The sequence below is a fragment of the Trematomus bernacchii genome, unplaced genomic scaffold, assembly GCF_902827165.1.
Source record: "Trematomus bernacchii unplaced genomic scaffold, fTreBer1.1, whole genome shotgun sequence".
Classification (NCBI taxonomy): Eukaryota; Metazoa; Chordata; class Actinopteri; order Perciformes; family Nototheniidae; genus Trematomus; species Trematomus bernacchii.
Genome location: NW_022987869.1, coordinates 5,161,637 through 5,183,496, shown reverse-complemented (window position 1 = coordinate 5,183,496; position 21,860 = coordinate 5,161,637). Strand labels below are relative to the sequence as shown.

General features: G+C 44.4%; 1 protein-coding gene across 2 annotated transcripts in view; it reads left to right on the top strand.

Annotated features, from left to right (window-relative positions):
* Positions 1 to 14,830, top strand: part of LOC117469301 (insulin-like growth factor 2 mRNA-binding protein 1) — a 67,283-nt gene extending 52,453 nt beyond the window's left edge. The window contains exons 6-16 of one of the 2 annotated variants that reach the window (XM_034113723.1): positions 690 to 980; positions 2,191 to 2,325; positions 2,422 to 2,544; positions 4,749 to 4,884; positions 8,677 to 8,799; positions 9,340 to 9,456; positions 10,061 to 10,135; positions 12,718 to 12,849; positions 13,044 to 13,157; positions 14,552 to 14,609; positions 14,730 to 14,830. In XM_034113723.1, the coding sequence (XP_033969614.1) occupies positions 690 to 980; positions 2,191 to 2,325; positions 2,422 to 2,544; positions 4,749 to 4,884; positions 8,677 to 8,799; positions 9,340 to 9,456; positions 10,061 to 10,135; positions 12,718 to 12,849; positions 13,044 to 13,157; positions 14,552 to 14,609; positions 14,730 to 14,830 (1,405 nt within the window). Of the gene's footprint in view, positions 1 to 689; positions 981 to 2,190; positions 2,326 to 2,421; positions 2,545 to 4,748; positions 4,885 to 8,676; positions 8,800 to 9,339; positions 9,457 to 10,060; positions 10,136 to 12,717; positions 12,850 to 13,043; positions 13,158 to 14,551; positions 14,619 to 14,729 lie in introns of both variants that reach the window. The other variant, XM_034113724.1, reaches the window with a different exon arrangement.
* The last annotated feature ends 7,030 nt before the right edge of the window (positions 14,831 to 21,860 follow it).

The following is a 21,860-nucleotide window of genomic DNA, read 5'->3' as shown; positions in this document are numbered from 1 at the left end:
GCACAGTACTCTTTGCTGTTGTAAACATCCTCTTCCTTGCAGTAGGACAAAAAACAGGATTTCTGATAACCATACAAAATCAGTCCTCAGTCCTGTGTTTAGCATTTAACCAGACTAGTAGAACTAGTTAAGTTACAGTATAGTTATATTCTATTATTGTTTGTTATTATAACTCCTCAAAGTAACTACCTACTATAGTTATCAGAAAAAAGAATATTTCAAGGTTCAAGTCATACGTACATAGCTACAGTGTAGTTAAGACAATGACAATCTTAGATCACAGGCTCCTCCAACAGTGCAACACAATAACACAGAAAAACAGAAAAAATAGTGCAAGTAAATACAAAAAGAAAAATAGTAAAATAGTGATTTTTATTTTGGGTGCAGCGCAGTAATTCCTATTCAGTAGTTCCTCAAAAGCGTCCCTGTCCTTGGTTACATTCCACCCCCATGTTTTATTTTAAAACATAATTTATTTTATGATTAGAAGAAACAAGCTATTTATCTGCTCGCTTTTTCTTCTTGAAAGTATCAAAGTTCAGATTTTTAAGGAGCATATTTAAGATGATAAATTGGAAAGCAGTGCCACTCACTTTTATCCTTCTTCCATGTCATGTGTGCACAATGTGTATTCTCTCAGTTCTGTGAGTTTGATAATACAATGTTAACTTCCTGTTCTCGCCCCTCAGAGCCATCCAGAAGCTGAATGGATACCAGTTTGAGAACAACGCCCTGCGCGTCTCCTACATTCCCGACGAGAACTCTGAGACTGATGGAGGCCAGCGAGGGCCCGAAAACGGCCGGCGTGGATACGGGCCCCGGGGGGGGCCTCGCGGGGGGTCCCCGAGCTCGGGGATGTTCAACAAGCCTCCGCACGCCGACATCCCCCTGAGGCTGCTGGTGCCCACGCAGTACGTCGGAGCCATCATCGGCAAGGAGGGGGCCACCATCCGCAACATCACCAAGCAGACGCAGAGCAAGTGAGTGCCCCCCCCCCCATCAGAACACCAACTCATCTGTCATTAGAGCTGTGCTGTCATTGAAATGTATAAATGAAGATAAAGGTTAAATGCTTATTTGAGGTTTAACTTGTTTATTATTAATGGAAGGTTTAGTCTGTTTTCACTGAGGAACATTGAGACAAGTGCAATACTTTAGTTAAGAGCCGCTCAAACGTGTTCAGGCAACAATATCAATGTTTCAAAACTGCAAGACTGCATTTACAAATGTGATGTTACAGTTAGTCATCTGCTGCATCCGCACAAAGTGGCCCAATGAAGAAACACCTTCAGTACAATTGTATCCGACATCGACTCTTAGTCACACCATCCTTTATTTATAAGATATGTCTGTTTGTTAAACCATTTTTCAGAATGCTTATACAATTTAATTTAGCCATAATAACTTGATAAAGGGATTTATTCCAAATCAGCTTGGTATTTTTCCATTGGATTTCGGTATATTGCAGAAAATAAGATCTGTGGCAAACGGACATACGTATATGATAATGACATGTTTTGTTCAGCAGGTTCATTAATTAACCCGACTTTTTGAATAGTCGATGTGTTAATGCAATCACCAGAAGTAAAAAGCTATGCAAGGCTATAAACGAACTACTGTACATCACGGTCACATGACTTCACATCACCACCGCTAAGCTAAAGGTGGCTAATGTTTAACATGTAGATGTTTGGTAGTCTCATTTAGACACTTGTTTTTTAGACACCTAGAAGCTTCATACGTTCTCCAGTGGGGTATTTACTGAGGTATTTTATGTTGTAGAAGAAAATGATACAATCTCTTCAGCTTGTGTTAACCACAGACCTTATTTCAGAATAACAACCAAAAACTAATACTAAAAAACATTGATTCCAGAGGAGGGTACCGGAAGTGCTAACATTCTTACTCATTTCCAGGTTTAGGAAATTGCTGTAAAACTTTATATTCTATCAACAACACATTCACAAGGTCTGGTATCGTACAGACAATATTTAAGCCCAAAAGAGCCATCATCATCTCTGCTGTTCCTAGCTAATAAATAAGCTTATAAAACTGATGATTATAGTCCATAGATTTTCAGTGTAAACCAAGTAATGAGCCGGGTGTAATCCATAGATTACTCCACTGATCTGAATTTAGGAAGCACCTTCTGACTCATAAAGTAATTCTCATCTTCTTCCATCCCTGCAGGATTGACGTGCATCGCAAGGAGAACGCAGGCGCAGCGGAGAAGCCCATCAGCATCCACTCCACCCCCGACGGCTGCTCCTCCGCCTGCCGCATGATCCTGGACATCATGCACCAGGAGGCCAAAGACACCAAGACGTATGTTCCAACATGTGGAGAGCCTCCAGCATCAGGCGGTGACAGAGATCTGAACAGAGATGAGACAGGTGCTAACGTTGTTTCACATGTTTGCAGTGCTGATGAGGTTCCTCTCAAGATCCTGGCTCACAACAACTTTGTGGGACGCCTGATCGGGAAGGAGGGCCGCAACCTGAAGAAAGTGGAGCAGGACACAGACACCAAGATCACCATCTCCCCGTAAGACACACACACACACACACACACACACACACACACACACACACACACACACACACACACACACACACACACACACACACACACACACACACACACACACACACACACACACACACACACACAGCCTTGGTTGGAGGCTACAGGTCAGGAACGTGTTGGTTTTAGGGCTGCAGCAAACAATGGTTTTCATTGATCTGTAGATTAATTACATTTTACACGAATGGTTCGGTCTCTAAAATGTTCCAAGAATGGTGATGTCTTTACAGTTCTTGTTTTGTAAATCCAAAACCTAAAGATGGTTACTTTATTATGATGTACAAACAGACACATGCAGGCTACAGATTAGAAACTGTGCACCTGGCTGTGTTTGTACAACGATGTTCCTTGATCTGTATATCATTTTAGTTATGGATTAATGGTTTGGTCTCTAAAATGTTAGAAAATAAAGAGAAATCTCTATGAAGTTTCTTAAAGTGAGGTCTTTAAATGTCTTGTTTTGTCAGTACAAAACCCAAAGAAAGTCACTTTAATAGTATATAAAACAGAGACACTCACACACTCATTTCCTCTGCAGAAGAGCATCTTTGGCAGTCTAGAGAAGTCTCTTTATATGTCGTTATGTGGGAAAAGAAGTTCAAATAAAGTTGAAGTCATTCTTTGTTAAATCCTCAGAAAATTGTTCAGAGTTTGGTTGGAGGCTACAGGTCACAAAAGTCTCATGTGGCTGTTATGTAGATTATTTAGATTATTCTAGGAGCCAGCAATGTCAGAGAGTTGGGATTTCTGTTGTAAATGTAATAAGGTTTTGATTGTTTAAATGTTGGCATTGTGATTATAAAATTATTATTTATATTTTTGTTATCAATAATGAGTTGGATTAGTTAGGCCACATGGGTATGGGCGGCACTCACCTGTGTGAGGTGTGTGTGGTGTGTGTGGAGGAGAGGGTGAGAGGGTCGCTGTATTTTTGTTGACCGCAACCTTTTCACAGTTGGATTATTTAGAATATATATATTTGTGCACGTTATAATAATTGATCATTTTTATTAAAGTACGATTTTGTTCAACGTATTTGCGGATCTCAGCATTCATTTTAGCATCTGACAAAAGCAACCAGGCCCGACTTCAGCCTCTTATGGCGCAGTTCCACTACAGCGCGGAGCTCGCTTTAAGCGTGCCGTGTCGTGCCGTGCCCGTTTTTGGTTGCGCTTCCACTAGGCCTAGTTCCGGCCCGGCCCGGCCCGGCCCGGGGCCACTTTTTCACGTCTTTTCTGGCCCCAGAAAATTGTGGTTCTATCGAGGCCAACAAACAGGGCTGAGTCGGGCTGAGTATGCTAAACTAGAGAGAGGAGCGCTGGCAAGGGGGCTACAACTACAACAAGATGGACATATTTGACCGTGATTTAATTGTAATACACGTTTCAAAATGATGCCGAAGTAACAACATACTGATACCGGTTAGTAAAAACCATGAATTAATGCTTTGTCAAGTCTGCAGACAGACGGCAGGCGAAAAACCTTTTAAAATTCGTGTTTTTCTAGATGGAGATTGGCTAAGCTAACGCAGTATATGCCCCGACCGTCCACACTCACAACAACGGCCTATACAGACATAAATAAAGCAGCGACTGTATTCACCATGACACAGGCAGTCTGTGGTTTGTACTTGTTTCACTTTTGTCTAGTTTCTGAACATATATAAGGAGCTGTGAGCTCTGAGTGCTAACAGCTAACGGCTGTGTTGTGTTTCTGGAGTTCTCATTGAAGATGACGTCACGGCTCCGCCTACACTGCGTTACTATAGTAACTACCCCAGTTCCTAAACTGTAATGGAAGCGCAGCATGAAGTGAGTCGGCCCTGTTAAGGCCAAGCCGTACCGAGCCGTACCGAGCGTGGCCGAGGCCGACCGTGTAGTGGAAATGTGCCATTAGACACTTCGTTTGTTCCTGAAGTCGCTACAATTACACTGAAAAACTGAAACATTGACAAGTAATTATTAGGTTAGTTGCAATAATATTAGGTTGAACCTAAACCTAATATTATTGCTTTCAACTAACCTAATACAGTTATGTGAAATCTGTTGAGATAATACATTTGATTAAGGTCACATTTTCGTTTTTTCAGTGTATATATTAATGGTTTGATCTCTTAATTGTTAGAAATTAGTAATACAAGTTTGATGAGTCCCTGTTGTGTGCAGCCTGCAGGATCTGACCCTGTACAACATGGAGCGCACCATCACAGTGAAGGGGGCGATCGAAGCCTGCGGCAATGCTGAGGTGGAGGTGATGAAGAAGGTCAGGGAGGCCTACGAGAACGACATCGCTGCGATGAATGTGAGTCATCAATATGTATTCACTCAGTTCAAGTTTAACACACAGGCTTGGGGAGTAATGGATTACCTGTGGCGGGATTACGTAATCAGGATACAAAAAAACTGTTTTAGTCTGTTTGCCTAGTGAACACGGAAATGTTGACCCCTAAGTTTTATGATAGAAATGTAAAATATGGGTCCTCAGCACATAGAAACTGCTGGATGCTAACTTGCATATGTTGGGTAATTTGCACTATTATTAAAAGTTGCATTAATTAGCATATGCAGACAATAGCAAAAAACAGCTTGGCCGATTTGGACAATTTTGGAGGTTATTGAGGATGTTGAATCCATTTCTGACATTTTTTAAGATAAAAATGGCAGTTTTGAGTTCCCTAAAACTTTAAAATCAACTCAAAATTGTCCATTTATGCAGGTTAGCATCCAGCAGTTTCTATGTGCTGGGGACCCGTATTATAGATTTCTAACATAAAACGAGGGGTTACGTATGGTAACCCTTGTTATATAAACACAGGCGGAGCCCTCTACTGGACTCTATGGGTACTCCCCTTGATCATATCATGCAAGCATTCATCCACTGAGACTTTATAGACGTAGCCGGCCCCGGGGCAGGCCTACCTGAATGCGCGCGCATCTCACCGCATAAAAGGAGGCCTCGCCTCCTGACTGTCATCCTACACTTCTCTTCAGCAAGCAGCATAGGACAGATAGGGCCCTGAGTAGAGGGCTCGGCCTGTGTTTATATAACAAGGGTTACCATACGTAACCCCTCGTTATATCTCTCACAGGCTCCGCCCTCTACTGGACTCTATGGGTACAGTGGGCGGAGCCCTGATGTATACACGCGCTGTCGTCCCACAACAACACTGTTCCATCTCACTGTCTCTGGTTAGCAGCCGCTGCGCCTCACTCACCTCTCCCTCCGTCGTAACCGTGGAGAAAAATGGGGCTGCGGCTGACAGAGCACACCCTGACGAGCTTACCCCGCGGTGGAGGACTCCCCCCTCCTGCCCTAAAGCAGGGGGAAAGAATCCTCCAGCCCCTATGGGCCCAGCGCGCGTCACGTCCCCCGGGACCGGGGGCCCGGGAAAAAACGTAAGCGCATTACGCCCGGGGAGGGGCTCAGATGCCCACTGACCCACAGCCCCCCTCCCTCCTCACCAGTCCTGCATTGCCCCAGCAAGCACAGACGATGAAAAGGAGCCAGACATGTCCAAGAGATAAAACTTTATGAAGGGGCCTGGCGTTGACCAAGACGCCGCCGTGCATATGTCCTCCACACTCACGCCGTTAAATAAGGCTGTTGACACAGCCATAGCTCGTGTAGAGTGTGGACGGACCCCCGTGGGGAAGGCTCTCCCCGCCTGTCCGTAGGCATGTGCAATGCACTCGCAGAGCCAGCCAGGCGTTTCTTGGACAGGGCTTTCCCGGTCACCCCGCCCCCGAAGCACACAAACAGCTGTTCAGTGCGTCTAAGGGCAGCCGTGAGCTCCACATAACACGCTAGCGCACACATTGCATGATAGTCAAAGCTGTCACTGTTGCCCCCTGTCGCAGTCTGCAAACTGCCCGAAGCAAGGATGCCTGTCTGCTCTCTGACAGGGTGGCGCGTAGCCTGCCTGCATCGAGCACCACTCCCAAATACAATGCCTGTTGGTGAGGTATGGGGGTGCTCTTCTTCCAATTGATCGTAAAGCCCAACTTGATTAGGTGTAGGATCAATTGGGCTGTGTAACATATTGCCCGTTCCCTGGACCTGGCCATGACTATGAGGTCGTCCAGATAAAAGAAAACTCTCATGCCACGGGCGCGCAGCGGTTGGAGCGCTGTGGCCACACATTTGCTGAACGTGCGTGGGGATAGGGAGTAGCCGAACGGTAGTCTGTTGTACTTGTAGGCTACACCCTGGAAGGCAAAACACAAATACTTTCTGTGTTTCGGAGCAATCTCGACATGAAAGTAAGCGTCCTTCATGTCGATGGTTGTGAACCAATCGCCTGGCTGCACCAGTCCCTGTAACTGTTTTATAGTTAACATCTGGAATTTTCTGCGTGCAATGTGGAGATTCAGGCTGCGAAGATCCAGAATGGGCCTGAATTTGCCTGTCTTCTTGGGAACCAGGAAGTACAGGGAATAGTGCCCCTCCTCTCTGTCTTGAGTGCGCATAGCAGACACTGCCTGTTTTTGCACCAGGGCCTGAACCTCTGCTGAGACGGATGATAGCTTTGCCTCCGCGAAGGGAAGCTCTGCCCATGGGGGGTCGACACAGAAAGGGCCAACACTCTACTGAGGTCCTTGAATGCGCCGCGGCGCGCTCCGCCATGATGCTTTCACAGTGAAATGCATCAAGCGGAGTTTTTACACTCAGCGTTATGTGTTTCCTAACCCTGCTACGCCGGCCATAATGTCCCTGTACCCGCATAGCGCAGTTTATCACTCTCACCCGCGCATGCCCACGAGCTGCCTCCTTTACTGGAGTTACAACCTGGGCAGCGAGTGGGGAATCTGTACGGTCAACATTACGTGGCTGTGTGGGTGTGTGGAAAGAAAAGACACTCAGACTGGAATACAAGCAATCTCTTTTATTGTTCACAAAAGATGATCTTGTCACAGTGGGATCAAATAGGGAGGAGGCGGGATTCGCCCTCGCGTCCTGGCTTGAGAAATCACCTCTCTCCGCCGGGACGCTTCCTCCCGCCGCCAGTCAACTCCTGGAGGATGGTGCACCCCACCCAACACCCCTTCGCTGTGGCGGAGCGGGAGCCGGAGCCGGAGCCGGAGCCGGAGCCGGAGCCGGAGCCGGAGCCGGAGCCGGAGCCGGAGCCGGAGCCGGAGCCGGAGCCGGAGCCCGTCGGGTTCGGTCAGCCTGTCCCCGTGAGGGCCGGTACTGGGCCGGTTCTTCGGGACGGACCGCGGAGGCAAAGGGTGCGACGGGAGCCATGGGGGCTCTGTACCGGCGCCTCTCTCTCCGCCTTACCACCGCCGGGCGCTCTCTCCCTTGTGGAGAGGCCTGAGGGCGAGCCAGCGGCAGCATGCGGCTGAGCTGCGCCCTCTCTCCCTCCAGGAGACTGAAGCGCTGGGTGACCGAGGATATCGATCCGAAGAGCCCTTCCGTGGCAACGGTCAGACGGTGGATGAATGCTTGCATGATAGGATCGAGTGGAGTACCCATAGAGTCCAGTAGAGGGCGGAGCCTGTGAGAGATATAACTTTTGGTTACTCAACATTACCGGGTTCACACTGCTGGCAACTAGACTATATTCACTTACAGTTACATAAAAACGGATGTAATCAGATTACTGGAACACTCTTTAAGAATTGGGATTAATAGCAGGATTACAATGTTACAAAATATTTTCAAATAAAGATATATATATTAAAGGTAGAGTGAATTTTCTTTTTCTTTTTCATTTTGGCTACTTTCATTCTTTTTTTAAGATTTAGTTTTTTAATGGACACCTGATTTATTAAACAAAAACACGTTTTAAACTAAAAAGGTATTTATAATAATAATGATTTAAGATGTCACATTGTTCTGTTGTCTTACATAAAACACTTCAGTAAAAATCATCTTAATATATGTCTTTGCTTTCCTAATGATTTGCTTTGCATTTAATGTTGAGGTAATCCAAAACGTAAAGTAATCTTTTTATATTGTTCTACTTAGATGACGTTACTGATTACATTTATTTGACATGTAACCAGTAATTGTTAACCCTGTCACCACGTTGTGTCTCCCTGCTGCTCGCTGTGAGGACTGCATGTTTCTAACCTGCAACCTGCTTCTCTCCAGCAACAGACCCACCTGATCCCGGGTCTCAACCTCGGTGCCCTGGGCCTCTTCCCCTCCTCCTCCAACATGCCCCCACCCCCGCCTGGAAACGCCCCCAGTAGTGCCCCCTACGGCTGCTTCGGGGTGAGAATACCTGCTCTTTGACTTCCATCACTGCCATTTAATATTATTTTATTTTTTCAGTGTGCAGTATTATTGTCATCTCATCATATTTCCTACCTTTAGTAAAAAGATAACCGGATAATATCAAGCATTTTCCAGACTCTGGAGACTTTAAAAGAATATCACATGGGACATGATGTCATACATTTTTAAACATACAATTATTTGCTTGAAATTATATGTGTCTGATTTTTCAATAAAACAATTAAATTAAATGTACTGCCCCTGTCTGCCCCATTGAAAAAATACAGAAACTATACATTTGCAAATGTTATTTAAAAGTGTATTTTAATCATCCTGGCTTAAAACTAGATGTGATCTCACAACATGTTGGATGGGAACTAAAACCAAATCTACGCATGTGGCCAGTACAACCTTTGGAAAGAGCAAAAACTACTTGGAACCTTTTTATAAAACCAGCAACCCGACAAATTGAGCCTGTCCATTTGAAAGAAGTCCTTAAAGTGCCTGAGTAACCTGAAGTGTGCTCTGTGTGACCAGGCTCCAGAGCAGGAGACGGTCCATGTGTACATCCCAGCCCAGGCAGTGGGAGCCATCATCGGGAAGAAAGGACAGCACATCAAACAGCTGAGCCGCTTCGCTGGAGCCTCCATCAAGGTGGGTGAAGAGAGCCCCCCCCCTGCCACATGTGTGCAGGGACTGTAACTAAACAGCCCTCTTACGGACAGTGGTGGACTCTAACTAAGTATACTCTACTTTATACTCTAGTACTGTATTAAAGTAGAAAGTTGGGTACTTGGTCATTACTTGAGTATTTTTTTTAGTCACTACATTACATTTGGCTGAAGCTTTTATCAGAAGTGACTCGCATACACTTCTAGACATTTCATAGCCATTTCACAGGAGCAGTTTGGGGTTCAGTATCTTTCCCAGGGACACTTCAACATGTTGAAGTGTCAGTGGCGCTGAGGATCAGACACAGACCCTCTGCTTGATATACCCCAATTTCACCCCTGAGACATAGCCAAGAGTTATACTTTTTACTTCACATCATCTATCAGACATCTTCAATTACAAATAAAAATGTTCCTATATTATGTATGGCGTTTTTATTAAACTGAATGTGGTGTTAAGTAGCCATAGTTTGTCAGTTCTATTAATATAAAATATGTGAAAGTCTTTCATTAGATGTGAAACTAGTACTTGTGAAACAGTCCATAAGTGTTCCTCCCTTAATGACAGTGTTCCTCCTCTCCTACAGATCGCCCCGGCTGAGGCTCCCGACTCTAAAATGAGGATGGTGATAGTGACCGGACCCCCAGAGGCTCAGTTTAAGGTAAAGCTGATTAATACTCAACCCCATTCAAATATGATACAGAAACCCGTCATGCACAGATCTATGGTCAGTTAGAATCCATTGTTCAAGAGGTTCAGGTGTTTGTTTAAAGTGGCGCTGTTGTTATTTTTGGGGTTTTCACTTTCCTGTAGTGTGTTATAGGTTTTTGTGCATGTAAATGGTCTGCAAAGGCTAAAATCCCTGTGTTCCTTCCAGAGGGAGTTTCTCTTCCTAAAACACACCCCCCCCCCCTGCCTGAAACCCCTTTATTGGAGTCCTTTGTTTACTTCCGGAACACAGTGACATCACTATGTCACACTTGTGCTTATATTGGCTCGCGCTGTCACGCATTGTATGTGATAGGCTAAAGAGCGGGACATCTTCAGGCAGTTGAACAATCATAACAGAGCCGGCCAGCTACATTGAAGCTGAACATAATGCATGTCAACATGAAACACTACTAATATCAACCTGAAAATGTCAACTTTCATTGAAGAAACAAATGTAATTGTGGCTAACTGTATTTATGCTATAAACAATGAGTTATGGTGTAATGGTGCATTCACATCGGACGCGATGCAAATATTAGACGCCGTTGATGTTGTTAACGCGTTTCTTTCTGCACTTAATTATGGGAGATATTACAACTATTGCTGCTTTGTACCTTCGTTGAAAGTCCTACAAACAAATGTGTGTTTATCCGCGCCTTTTCATTGACTTAACATGTAATTGCCCGAAAATCGCATCGCATCTGGTGTGAGGGTACTATAGGAAACAAAATGAAATAAGAGGCACTTTCACAGCGGAGTACTTTTCCCCGTACTTTTCCCTTTTAGTTCCGATAGTTCCTGGGATTTTGCGTTCACACCAAAAAGAGAACTTAGTTCATGAGAACTTTCCCCCCCTTTTCAGTCCCTGCTAGACAGCAGGTACTTTCCTGGGGAGAAAAAAGTTCCAATTTGTGATTGGCTGGGCGAATTGCAAACCACGCCCCGTAAAACTCTGAAAAGTTTTGTGAAGGCGCCATTGTATTTGCTGGCATTAGCATTATTAGCATTAGCATTAGCCCAGCGCACCAACGGAGAGAGACTAACTTATGGCAACACAAAATAAAACATGGGAGCGGTGGAGATGAGGAGGTGTAGGCGTTCTGGCGATTTACTCGGAAGGCTTCAGTAGAAGCTGCTGGGAGTCCCAGCAGCTTCTACTGAAGCCAGTCCCCAACTCCGGGGACTTCCGGCCGGGGACTTCGGGTGGCAGTATACGCCGTGAAGTTGTTTGCGGCCTGCCAGTAAACCCAAAGCAGAAGAAGAAGAAGTGACGTCAGCGGCTTCAATTGCGTAATCCTTCCCCCAGGGACTTATTCCGGTGTGAACCATAGACTGTATATATAAATGGACGTAGGGTCCGTGACGTCACCCATAGGATTCTGCAGAGTTGCCGAGAAGCCCTTAGTAGGCGGAGTCGGCCACTAACGTCTCGACAGTGACGTCAGAGTCTAACTCCCGCCTGCTCCAGCCTGATCCAAAAAAGGGCAAAGAGGCGGAGCCGAGGCGGGACCTGCTGCCACCGAGCTGGAAGTTCCAGAGCTAGCTCAGGCTAAGAAGCTAAGCTAAAGGAAACCTTTATACAAAAATACATGAAAAGTTATATGTTAGGTGTGTAGGGTTACAGACTGCTTAACAAGCAAAACATAGAACTTAAATGAGTGATGCAATGCCGAAATGTAAAAATGTGACAGTCAAAAAGCATAGGTGTTTTAATGCCATATTCACTTAATAACGCATGAACAACTTTTACAAATATTTCTATATAGTCTGTGTTGGTAAATGTCATCTACGTTGCACATTTCCTGCTGAAATACATGCATCCAAAGTTACTGCGTGGCACTTTGGTTTTGATAAAACAGTGTAGTTCCACTATATAAACGTTACATTCATAATCAAACGAGACAATCTGCAAGAGAATTAGCTATTTTTTGTTATTCTTAATGCTTGTCATTCACACGTTAATAAAATTAAAATAAGTAGGCTACGGATACATAGCAGAACAATTGTGGCGATGTTCAGCTTAATAAGCCTTGTTCAACATCATTTATTTAGCTAATACTCCAGCGGGCTGCAGGCGAACCAAGTCCGCGTTTCGCTGCATTCCTTGACCTCCAGTTATAACGCCGGACTCCTCCTCTGCCCCAGAGTTTGCCGCTTGGTGTGAACGCGATCTGCTCTTTAAGGTCCTTTCACACAGAGCCGATTTTCGGCGTCGATAGATGTCGATAAATGTCGGGCCATCGATGAGCGTCGTGTCGCCCTACTCAGATTGGTGTGTACTGCACCGTTGTGTCTTTTCGGCCGTGCCGACACCTTCCGCCGCCGATTCAACATGTCGGCCTAAGGCCGTCGGCCAAATAAATCACTGATTGGCTGTTCAGCTTAGCGAATCAGTGCATGAGAAACGGAAGTGAGGGACCCAAACAAACTATTTTATTTTGTATGTTTATGTTTGTTTTAAATAGCCAGTGCTAATGAGGATCCTAACGAAAAGTGAAAAGTATGATTAACCTGTTGGTCTCCCTCCTGCAGGCTCAGGGCAGGATCTATGGCAAACTGAAGGAGGAGAACTTCTTTGGGCCCAAGGAGGAGGTCAAACTGGAGACTCATATCAAGATGGCTGCCGCTGCTGCAGGACGGGTCATTGGAAAGGGAGGCAAGACGGTAAGAGTCTTATTCAGCTCTCTGACCCGTGTTCTACACTCTCTGCTCTTCCTCTCAGAGTAACCTGTGTGTGTGTGTGTGTGTGTGTGTGTGTGTGTGTGTGTGTGTGTGTGTGTGTGTGTGTGTGTGTGTGTGTGTGTGTGTGTGTGTGTGTGTGTGTGTGTGTGTGTGTGTGTGTGTGTGTGTGTGTGCAGGTGAACGAGCTGCAGAACCTGACAGCAGCGGAGGTGGTCGTCCCCAGAGATCAGACCCCTGATGAGAACGACCAGGTCATCGTCAAGATCAACGGACATTTCTATGCCAGCCAGGTAAGCTTTATCACACCTCATATCCTGTGAAAGATTCAAACCAATGAATAATCACCACGTCTTACCAGCACATACATAAAAACCCTGTTGATGTTTGAAATATTGACAAATCAATCAAACAGAAATCCTGGGCTGCGGTCGAATTGTAAAAAATCAGGCCCCATGTTTTTCCTAGAAACCTTTCCTAAATGTCATTGAAAAATGTGATTGGGTTAAGGAAAGATGTGAGGGAGAATTCCTCTGGATTTAGGAAATGAGAACTATGTTGCTAAAAGAATCCAACTGCATCTAGATACTTCACTCTGTGCGTTCTTATCATGCAGGCCTTATACACTTGACAACAGTTGGTCATTATTTGCTCACCCTCTGTTTTATTGGCATGATTCCGAATTAGTATGATTATTTGAAAATGTTTGAATAAATAATGCTGTGCAGCATATGCATTCCTTGTAACGCCTTCACATCTATAAGTGTGCAGGGCACCACTAAAACACAAGATAAACACCACCCAACTCATTAAACACAGTGAAACTTTCATTAATATTTGTGTCAGCAATTAAAGTAAAGGTTGAAGTTCTCCTTTTGGTTTAACATTGATAATGGTTTGTGACATGTAAGCACCTTTGCAAGTCATGGCATAAAATGGGAAATGCTTATTAAGCACCGTAACTCAAATGATCGGTTGATTCCTTTAAAGGTGGGGTAGGTAAGTTTGAGAAACCGGCTCGAGATACACTTTTTGTTATATTCCATGGAATGCTCTTAACATCCCGATAGCAATGAATATCTTAAGTGCTTTGACAAAAAATCCATAAAAAAAGTCATCTGTGGAAGCCGTAATACTGTAAAAAGTACGACCAATCATTTTAGCCGGCCCGGCTAAAATAACTGGATGGCCTACCTGCCTGTCAGCCTTCCATCTGTGCACAAACTTATCTCGTGCCCTCATTGGTCATGTGCGCGTTCGTGTGTGTTGGAGGAGGGGCTCTGTAAGGAAGTGGCAGATTTTCTCCGGTTGTGTATTTTCAAATTCTAGCGATCTCTAGCCGGTTTCTCAAACTTACCTACCCCACCTTTAACGGTAGAATGGTGCGTCACTTTAAATATGGTGCGTCACTTTAAATATTAAATTATGAACAGTTCTTATCATTGCTGCCACTAAGGTAGTTCCTGGTCATTTCACTCAGTGATGAACCTTGCTAAGAAAAAAACTATTAAATCTCAACCCAGGTATGTCCGCTTTGAGCCCTGGTTTGGTCTCCATCAGCTCCTCCGGACACATCAGCTCATTAGCTGCTGAATGCTCCTCTACCTTCACCATAGTCTCTATCTGTGTCTGCCTACTGTTTGTAGCTGCTCTCTGTAACCCCTCCCCCCTCTCCTCTGTCCTGCAGCTGGCTCAGAGGAAGATCCGAGACATCCTGACTCAGGTCAAACAGCCCCAGAAAGGCGGGATGGGCGACCGGGGCGAGAGAGGCGAGAGGGGCGAGAGAGGCGAGAGAGGTGAAAGGGGCGAGAGAAGCGAGAGAAGCGAGAGAGGTGACCGGGCCGACAGGGGCGACAGGGGCGACAGGGGTCCCGGCCCCAACCCCAACCCCAATCCCCAGGGCTTCACAGAGATGGGCAGCCCTACACAGGGACTGTCTCAGGAGAGCCAGCCGCGCAGGAAGTGAGGGTCCTGCCCCCTCCTCACATGCCGTGGGCGCCCCCCGCCTGACGGTCGGACAGACAGACATGGACGGAGAGACAGACGGACGGACGGAGACAGGAGAGCGACACACGGACCCAGCGATAAACAGGGAGAGATATAAAGAGGGAGAGACTACGCCCGACAGCCAGGGAGGAAGATGGGCGTTTAGAGAAGAATCAAATCAAAGATGAAAGGAATAAAAACAGAGGATTAAGATAAAAGGTAACTTGAGAACAGAAACCAGATGCCAGGCCAGAAGAGAGACTGACTGAGGATGGGGGGATGAAGGGAAGGTGGAGAGGGGGGGCGGGACCTCCTGGTGCAGCCCCAACAGTGGAGACTCACCAGCAGGCCCCCGCTCCTCTGGCCCCCTGCAGACCTCTCCCACCATCTGCACTCAGTCCTATATTTTAAGGGTGGTTTTTTTAAGCATAGAGATATATGTATAGAAATGTTTTATTCAGAGCTATTATTGATAGTATGCAGTGAGGCAGAGCCGGGAGAGGGAGCAGGGAAACTGCTGCAGCGGCACACGGGGATTGGTCGCAGGTGAGGCGTTAGCCCCGCCCCATATCCCCTAGCCAATGGAAGTCTAGAAGAGGGGCCGCAGATGTTAACACTGCTCTTTAAAGACCTCTCCGAATAGCGGGGAGTTTATAAGAAAACAAATGAGGTTGTAAATATATAATCTTCATGTAAATGTTAACAAATGCTGTGCCTGGCCGCCTTGCCTTTTTTTTTTTTAAAGGGGTCTTTGTATATTTCCAAGCCCCTTGTCTCTGACATGTAGCATAATGTAGCCTACGTGGAGGCGGGGGGCTGTGGAGGATCTGAGGCCCCTCCAAGTTAAGCCGTGTGGTGGAGGCGCAGCAGGAGACAGTAAGGAGAGCGAGGTCGCAGCGGGCCCTGCAGTTCTAATGCAGCGGCCCCGCTACGCTTTATACAACAACTTCATACAAACAGCCAGCAGCTATGCTAGCTGGCTAGCGGCCCGCACCTTAAACGGCATATTTTATATATATTATATATATATGATATGTGAGTTAGCCCGGCCCCTCTGGTGAATGTATTGAAGGCAACGAGTGTGTGCAATGACAGACAGACAAGGAGTGTCTGAGACTTTCTGCTCATTGCCTTCTTCCTGCGCTGCTGCTCCAGGCCGCTCTCTGACAGGATGGCTTTCTCCTCAGAGGAGCTGGGGTCCTCAAGACCATCGCTGCATTCTCTGTTCATTTGGACAAACCATGCCTGAATAAAAGAAAGTCAGAGTCCGGCCTGGGCCCAGCGCGGGAACTATCGAAGCAAAATCTTCCAAAGCTCCTAGCCTTGAGCTCAGAGAAGGTCAAATCAGACTGAGGGGGGGTGGCTTCCTTGTTCTCTCTCCCAATCTGCCAAAGGCCTGTGGGCGGAGCCTTCGGACCCTGCCTGCGTATGATAATGAGGGGCGGGGTCTACGCCTGGACGCTCTCGCCAAGATTAGAACAGATTAGAGAAGAAATGAAAAAGAAAAACCTACCTCAGGGTAAAGTTACCTCAGTATTCCTTACTTTTCTTTGCTTGCTGGTGTTTTATATAAGAAGAAGAAAAAGAAAGAGCTGATAGTCCTGAATATTTTTTATTTTTTTAAAGAAAAAAAGTATTTTTTTTTAGGTATTGTCTTGTTGCTTTGGTTATTTTTTTCTGTTTTTTGGTGTGTTTGATGAGTGTGCTCAGGATGGCAGGGAGGTTTTCTCAGAGCAGAGTGAGATACACCGCTGGAGGAATCGGGTCCAGCGCCATTTTGCCTTTTTTGTGTGAGAAAACACTCCCCATCCTGCTGAAGTGTGTGAAATATTGGCCAATGGGGAGTGGTGTTCACTGGAGGGGAGGTCCTTAAGTGTTTCACGCCATCAGAGTGCCCTGCAGGACCTCCCTCTCCTGCCTTACTGTGATGACATCATCACCAAGCGCCAAACATTTTGAGAGGGCGTTAAGTGTTTCTCAGCCACAAAGAAGAAATCTATCAGTGAGCCTTGAAGGCTGTTTTCTTCAGAGTCAAGTGACCCATGTGCAGCGTGACTGTACATGGAGGCAGATAGGGGCATTCTAGCTACACACACACTCACACAACCACACACACACTTACACAACCACACACACCTGAACTAGCTCTGACTTCTCTGAATGTGAATATTTATTACCTGTGCACTGACCGCAACACCTCAGACGCTCCCTGTTGGCCGTGTGTGTGTGTGTGTGTGTGTGTGTGTGTGTGTGTGTGTGTGTGTGTGTGTGTGTGTGTGTGTGTGTGTGTGTGTGTGTGTTCACTCGTTTTAAATGTTTATTTCTGTCAGGGGAAGTGGTTGGGTGAAAAAAGCAGAAAAAAGTAGGACGAGAACCTATGGAAGAGATCCAAAACCTTTGAAAAAATGGGAGCAGAAAAAGTCGAGTTTAAAACATCCTTCACACAGCTGAGTAATAGATTCAAACCTGTACATAAGAAGCTCTAAAGGTCATCACTACACTTTTGTATTTTTGGAGAAAAAATCGTAGGAATGGGAAAAGCCGCTGAGAGGGGAAGATGGCACCGAGTCACTGACAGACACTGCCAGATTACTCAGAATCTTTTAAAAGTCTTACCTGCCCTCGGCCACACCACCAGCTCCCCATCACACAGGGAACCTCTATTCTATTGTGTCTATGCTTCCATTTTTTGCCCGGAGGTGGTAACTTCACCATGGTGTCAAGTTTCCACCTCTTTTCCAAACCATAGAGCTCTGTTCACAACCACCAAGACACCATATTTAGGATTCATTATTCAGCCTGCAGCCATTTGGATTAGGATCCATTCTTTTTTCTTTGATTTATTGAGTTTTTTTACAATACAGCAAGCTTTATTTGGACGTGACATCTGGGGGCGTACTGTTGCACTAATTAATGAATAATGTCGACAACGTCAAACTACGAAAAAGGACTGAGAACATCCTGTAACACCTGATGCAATTTTAAAGAATTAAAGGGAAGAGGAAGCGGGGGAGGAGGGAGGAGTTTAAGATGATTTCAACCATCTCCTTTCTTCTCACCCCCCCTCTGTCCTTCCACATGATTCAGTGCTATCTCTTCGCCCTTCTGTACTCCGGGAGGAGAGTGACATGTTTTAATTCCTTTTATTTAAAGAAATCATTTCATTTTTGGAGCGGGCGGGAACGTCAGGGTCCCTCGCCCTCTCTTGCGCTGGTCTCCATCGTGTTCGTTTTGCTCACTGTTCAAGACCTTTTTATTTACTTTAACCACCTTTTTTGTTTGGACCCTTTTTGGAAACATTTGATTTGTTCTTTTGTTTTTTTTATTTGCAAATCTAACAGCAACTAAATAGGACAACATACTAACATGTAGCTCAGTAACTGTGCTAACACACAGTAAGGGCTCAGTCCAACATGCAGTATAGAGCCATGCTGAGCAAATCACCTGGAATACTGCTGCAGAGAACAGCAGTGAGACATCACCCTGACTGGGACCTCACCATTCATCTGCTTTACCTCTCTGCTGCCAGGGAAACACTAAACTCTTCACACAGACATGATTTAAAGGACACCAGTGAATGCTTTATCCCACTAAATGCAATTTAATATTACTGCTGAACATTCTCCAGAAGACATAACAGTCAAATATTTAGATTTTCTGAAGCCAATCTTTTCATAATTATACAAAAATGATTTTTGACATGCTAAAGTTAGCTCGAAGGATTATTGTATTGTCATTGCAAACAATACAACCAAATAGAACGGTCATTCTGCCTGCTATCGCACATGTCAAACAGTAGAAAAGATATGTTTCACAATGAACATGGCCTGAGTACGCTGTTAGGGAGTAATAACCTGCTCTCCTTTGGTGTCGAGAGCTAACACATTTACAATTAAAGATTTGGCACATATCTTTCTTTTTACACTCAATGTTTCTCAGCAAAAAACATTGATTAGATAGCGGTCGAATACAACACTAACACAATAAAGTAAACACAACACTGACACATTTCAGCTTAAAAGTTGATACGGCTAACGTGTTAGCACACAATATATCTGGCCTGTAGCTGCTCAATGTTTAGCAGCTTCTAGAATAGCTGTGATGACACCAAAACAATCAGCTAAAGGATGCTAGAATGCTACAGAGATTTGAGGGAGATCATTTTCCATAAATCTTAAAGGCTAATGTTTGCTTCAGAACATGGTCAGCACTAATGTTAACAACATGCATTATTGACTCAAAGCTCACTGGTTTTAACTAGGGTTGCAAAGGGGCGGAAAGTTTCCGGTAAATTTCCGGAAAGTTTCCATGGGAAGCTAAGCTGGGGAATTTTGGAAATATTTGATGCAAAATTAAACAAAAAACATGACATTTCAACAGATTTTTTTTATTTTAATTCTTTTAAAGTATAACAGAACAAGTTTTAATTATTTTATTGAACAATTATTTGTTTCATTGAAGAACGAAAACAGGAATGTTGAGTTGAATATTACTCATCTGTGCATGTGATGGAGGAATGCACAGTGCCTGTAGGGGGTGTGGTCTCAATAGCCATGCAGTAAGCAGTGTGCTATGGCATGGATATTCAAGTGTACTTGAATGGCATCTGTTTGTTTTAGTCAAGATTATGCTAAAATATACTTTCCCCAACTATATTTAAGTTCCCTATGAAGAGCCAACCTTCAATTTAGAAAATTTCGAGTTTATTCCCATACATTTCCGTTAATTCCCGTTAATTCCCATGGAAAGTTTCCATCTTTGAAAATTCCCGGAATTTTGCAACCCTAGTTTTAACCCTTCATTTCCATTTCTATAATTCAAGTTTGGGATTTGAGAGTTGTGGGTAATTCACCACACGCTTCTTGTTTGTGGCAGCAGAAGACCTGATGACATGTAGCGCAGCCCTGACGGACGCTCAACAACTGACAGACAGACAGACTCTGAGACGGCCGCCAAGTCTCCACAAATTATAAAACAAAATGGCCGACTCGGCGCTACCGAGACAAAACAAACAAACCTCTTGACACATAACTAGGAACGCTACCTCAACCATAAACAAACTCAGCTCGAAGATTGTTTCTTTATTTTATTTTTTCACACGCAGACAAGAGCAAACAGTCAGTGGACAGACGTGCAGACAGAAAGGAGTCACCATGTCTTCTTCTTCACGCTTCCAATATAATTTATTTTTGTTTTTTTGGAATTGTCCCTCTTCAGCTTAGAACTGGGGCTGTAAAGATAAAGAAGTAAATACGAAAATATGTCAAAAAAGACAAACACCCCGCCCCCTCAAGGTAACCTGATTGGTCCATCTGGCCCAATCATAACGAAGCGTTCACTTCCACTCTGAAATAGTTTCTATTTTACAACTTCTCAAGAGTTGGAAGCCGATTCAATGAGTCCGCTCACTTTGAATCAGAACTCACAGCTAAATGCAGACACTTAATGCTAGCAGCTGCCCCCCCCATGTCATTTCACCTCCTGAATCAAGGGGTACGACACCTGTAACCATATAATTATTTTGATGATCTACCTCTTGGGAAAAATAGGTAAAAGTTTTTTTGAAAAAGGACACAAAAATAACAAAAATCAAAAAAAATTATAAGTTGCTCGAAAGAAAGATAGGTAAATGAATAACTGGGTAGCGGCATCTCCATATACTGTAGTGGATAGTCTATTAAAGGAACAAAACTTTTACTTCTTCCAAAGATGATTTTCTTTCTCCATTTTTTGTTGTTTTCAAATTATTCTGAAGTGGAATAATACTAAAAGTGGGAGAGGTAAACTTGCCTCCAGTTTTTTATTTTCTTTCTTAAAAAACCCAACATAAATGAGATTCTCTTTCTCCTCGATTTCCATTTCCTTTTCTTAATTTCGTTAAACTTACACTTTTAACTTTTAAACTTCAGAATACTCTTGATTTATTTTGGTTGACTTCTAATTTTTCTCTTTTTTTATGACAGCAGATTGTATCTCTTGTGTTTGGGTGCATTTAGTATTTTCTTTCTACATGAGTTAGACTGCCCTGCGAGGACCTTCTACACTAATCCATGATCTATTTTCCTTAATAATAATGAATGGTTTAAAAGCAAAAGGACCTGTTGTTGCTGACTGTGGAGCTGCAGCTGGAAGGAGGGGGGGGGGGCTCTGTATCCTCTGTCCTCCTCGCGCTGCTCCGAGCTCAGGCTCTGTGTGATGGTGCAGCAGCGTGGGGAGGCTCCGCCCCTCCTCCTCCACCAGAAGCTCCTCTGGTCTTTACAGTATATGGACTTTCACCCTCTGCCTGCCTGATTCCTTTAGTCCTCATCAACACTTGTTTTAAACTACTTGTAAACAAAACAGAGCATAGATATGAATGTGTTATTAAAAGATGAGAAAACAGACCTTCTTGCCTCCTTGTGTGCTTTCTTACAATCTTCTATAAAGTGTTTTAAAGGTCACCTATTATGCAAAATCCACTATTTCATGTCTTTTATACATAAACATTTGTCCCCTCTGTGTAAAGAGATTCTGAAAGTTTCAGGAAAAAAGATTAGCTTACTTTTTGTCCTGATCCATTTATATAAAAACCTGTCTGAAAATGAGCTGATCAGATTTTGGCCACTTTATTATGTCATAACAATTTTTTGGCTTGTGTAACCATTAGCCAATAACCAACCAAGGTAACCCCCCCCCACACACCTTATCACCTGAATCTCCTCCTAGAGCACCATTAGGCGCTTTCACCGGAGTACTTTTCCCAGGAATAGTTCCGATAGTTCCTGGGATTTTGCGTTCACACCAAAAAGATCTGGAACTAGAACTTTTTTTCGGGAACCTTTTCACCCCTTTTCAGTCCCTGCTAGAGAGGGACTTTCCTGGGGAGAAAAAGGTTCCAATTTCTGATTGGCTGGGCGAATTGCAAATAACGTCCCATAAAAAAAAGTTTTGTGAAGCCGCCATTTTATTTGCTCGCATTAGCATTATTAGCATTAGCATTAGCCCAGCACACCAACGGAGAAAGACTAACT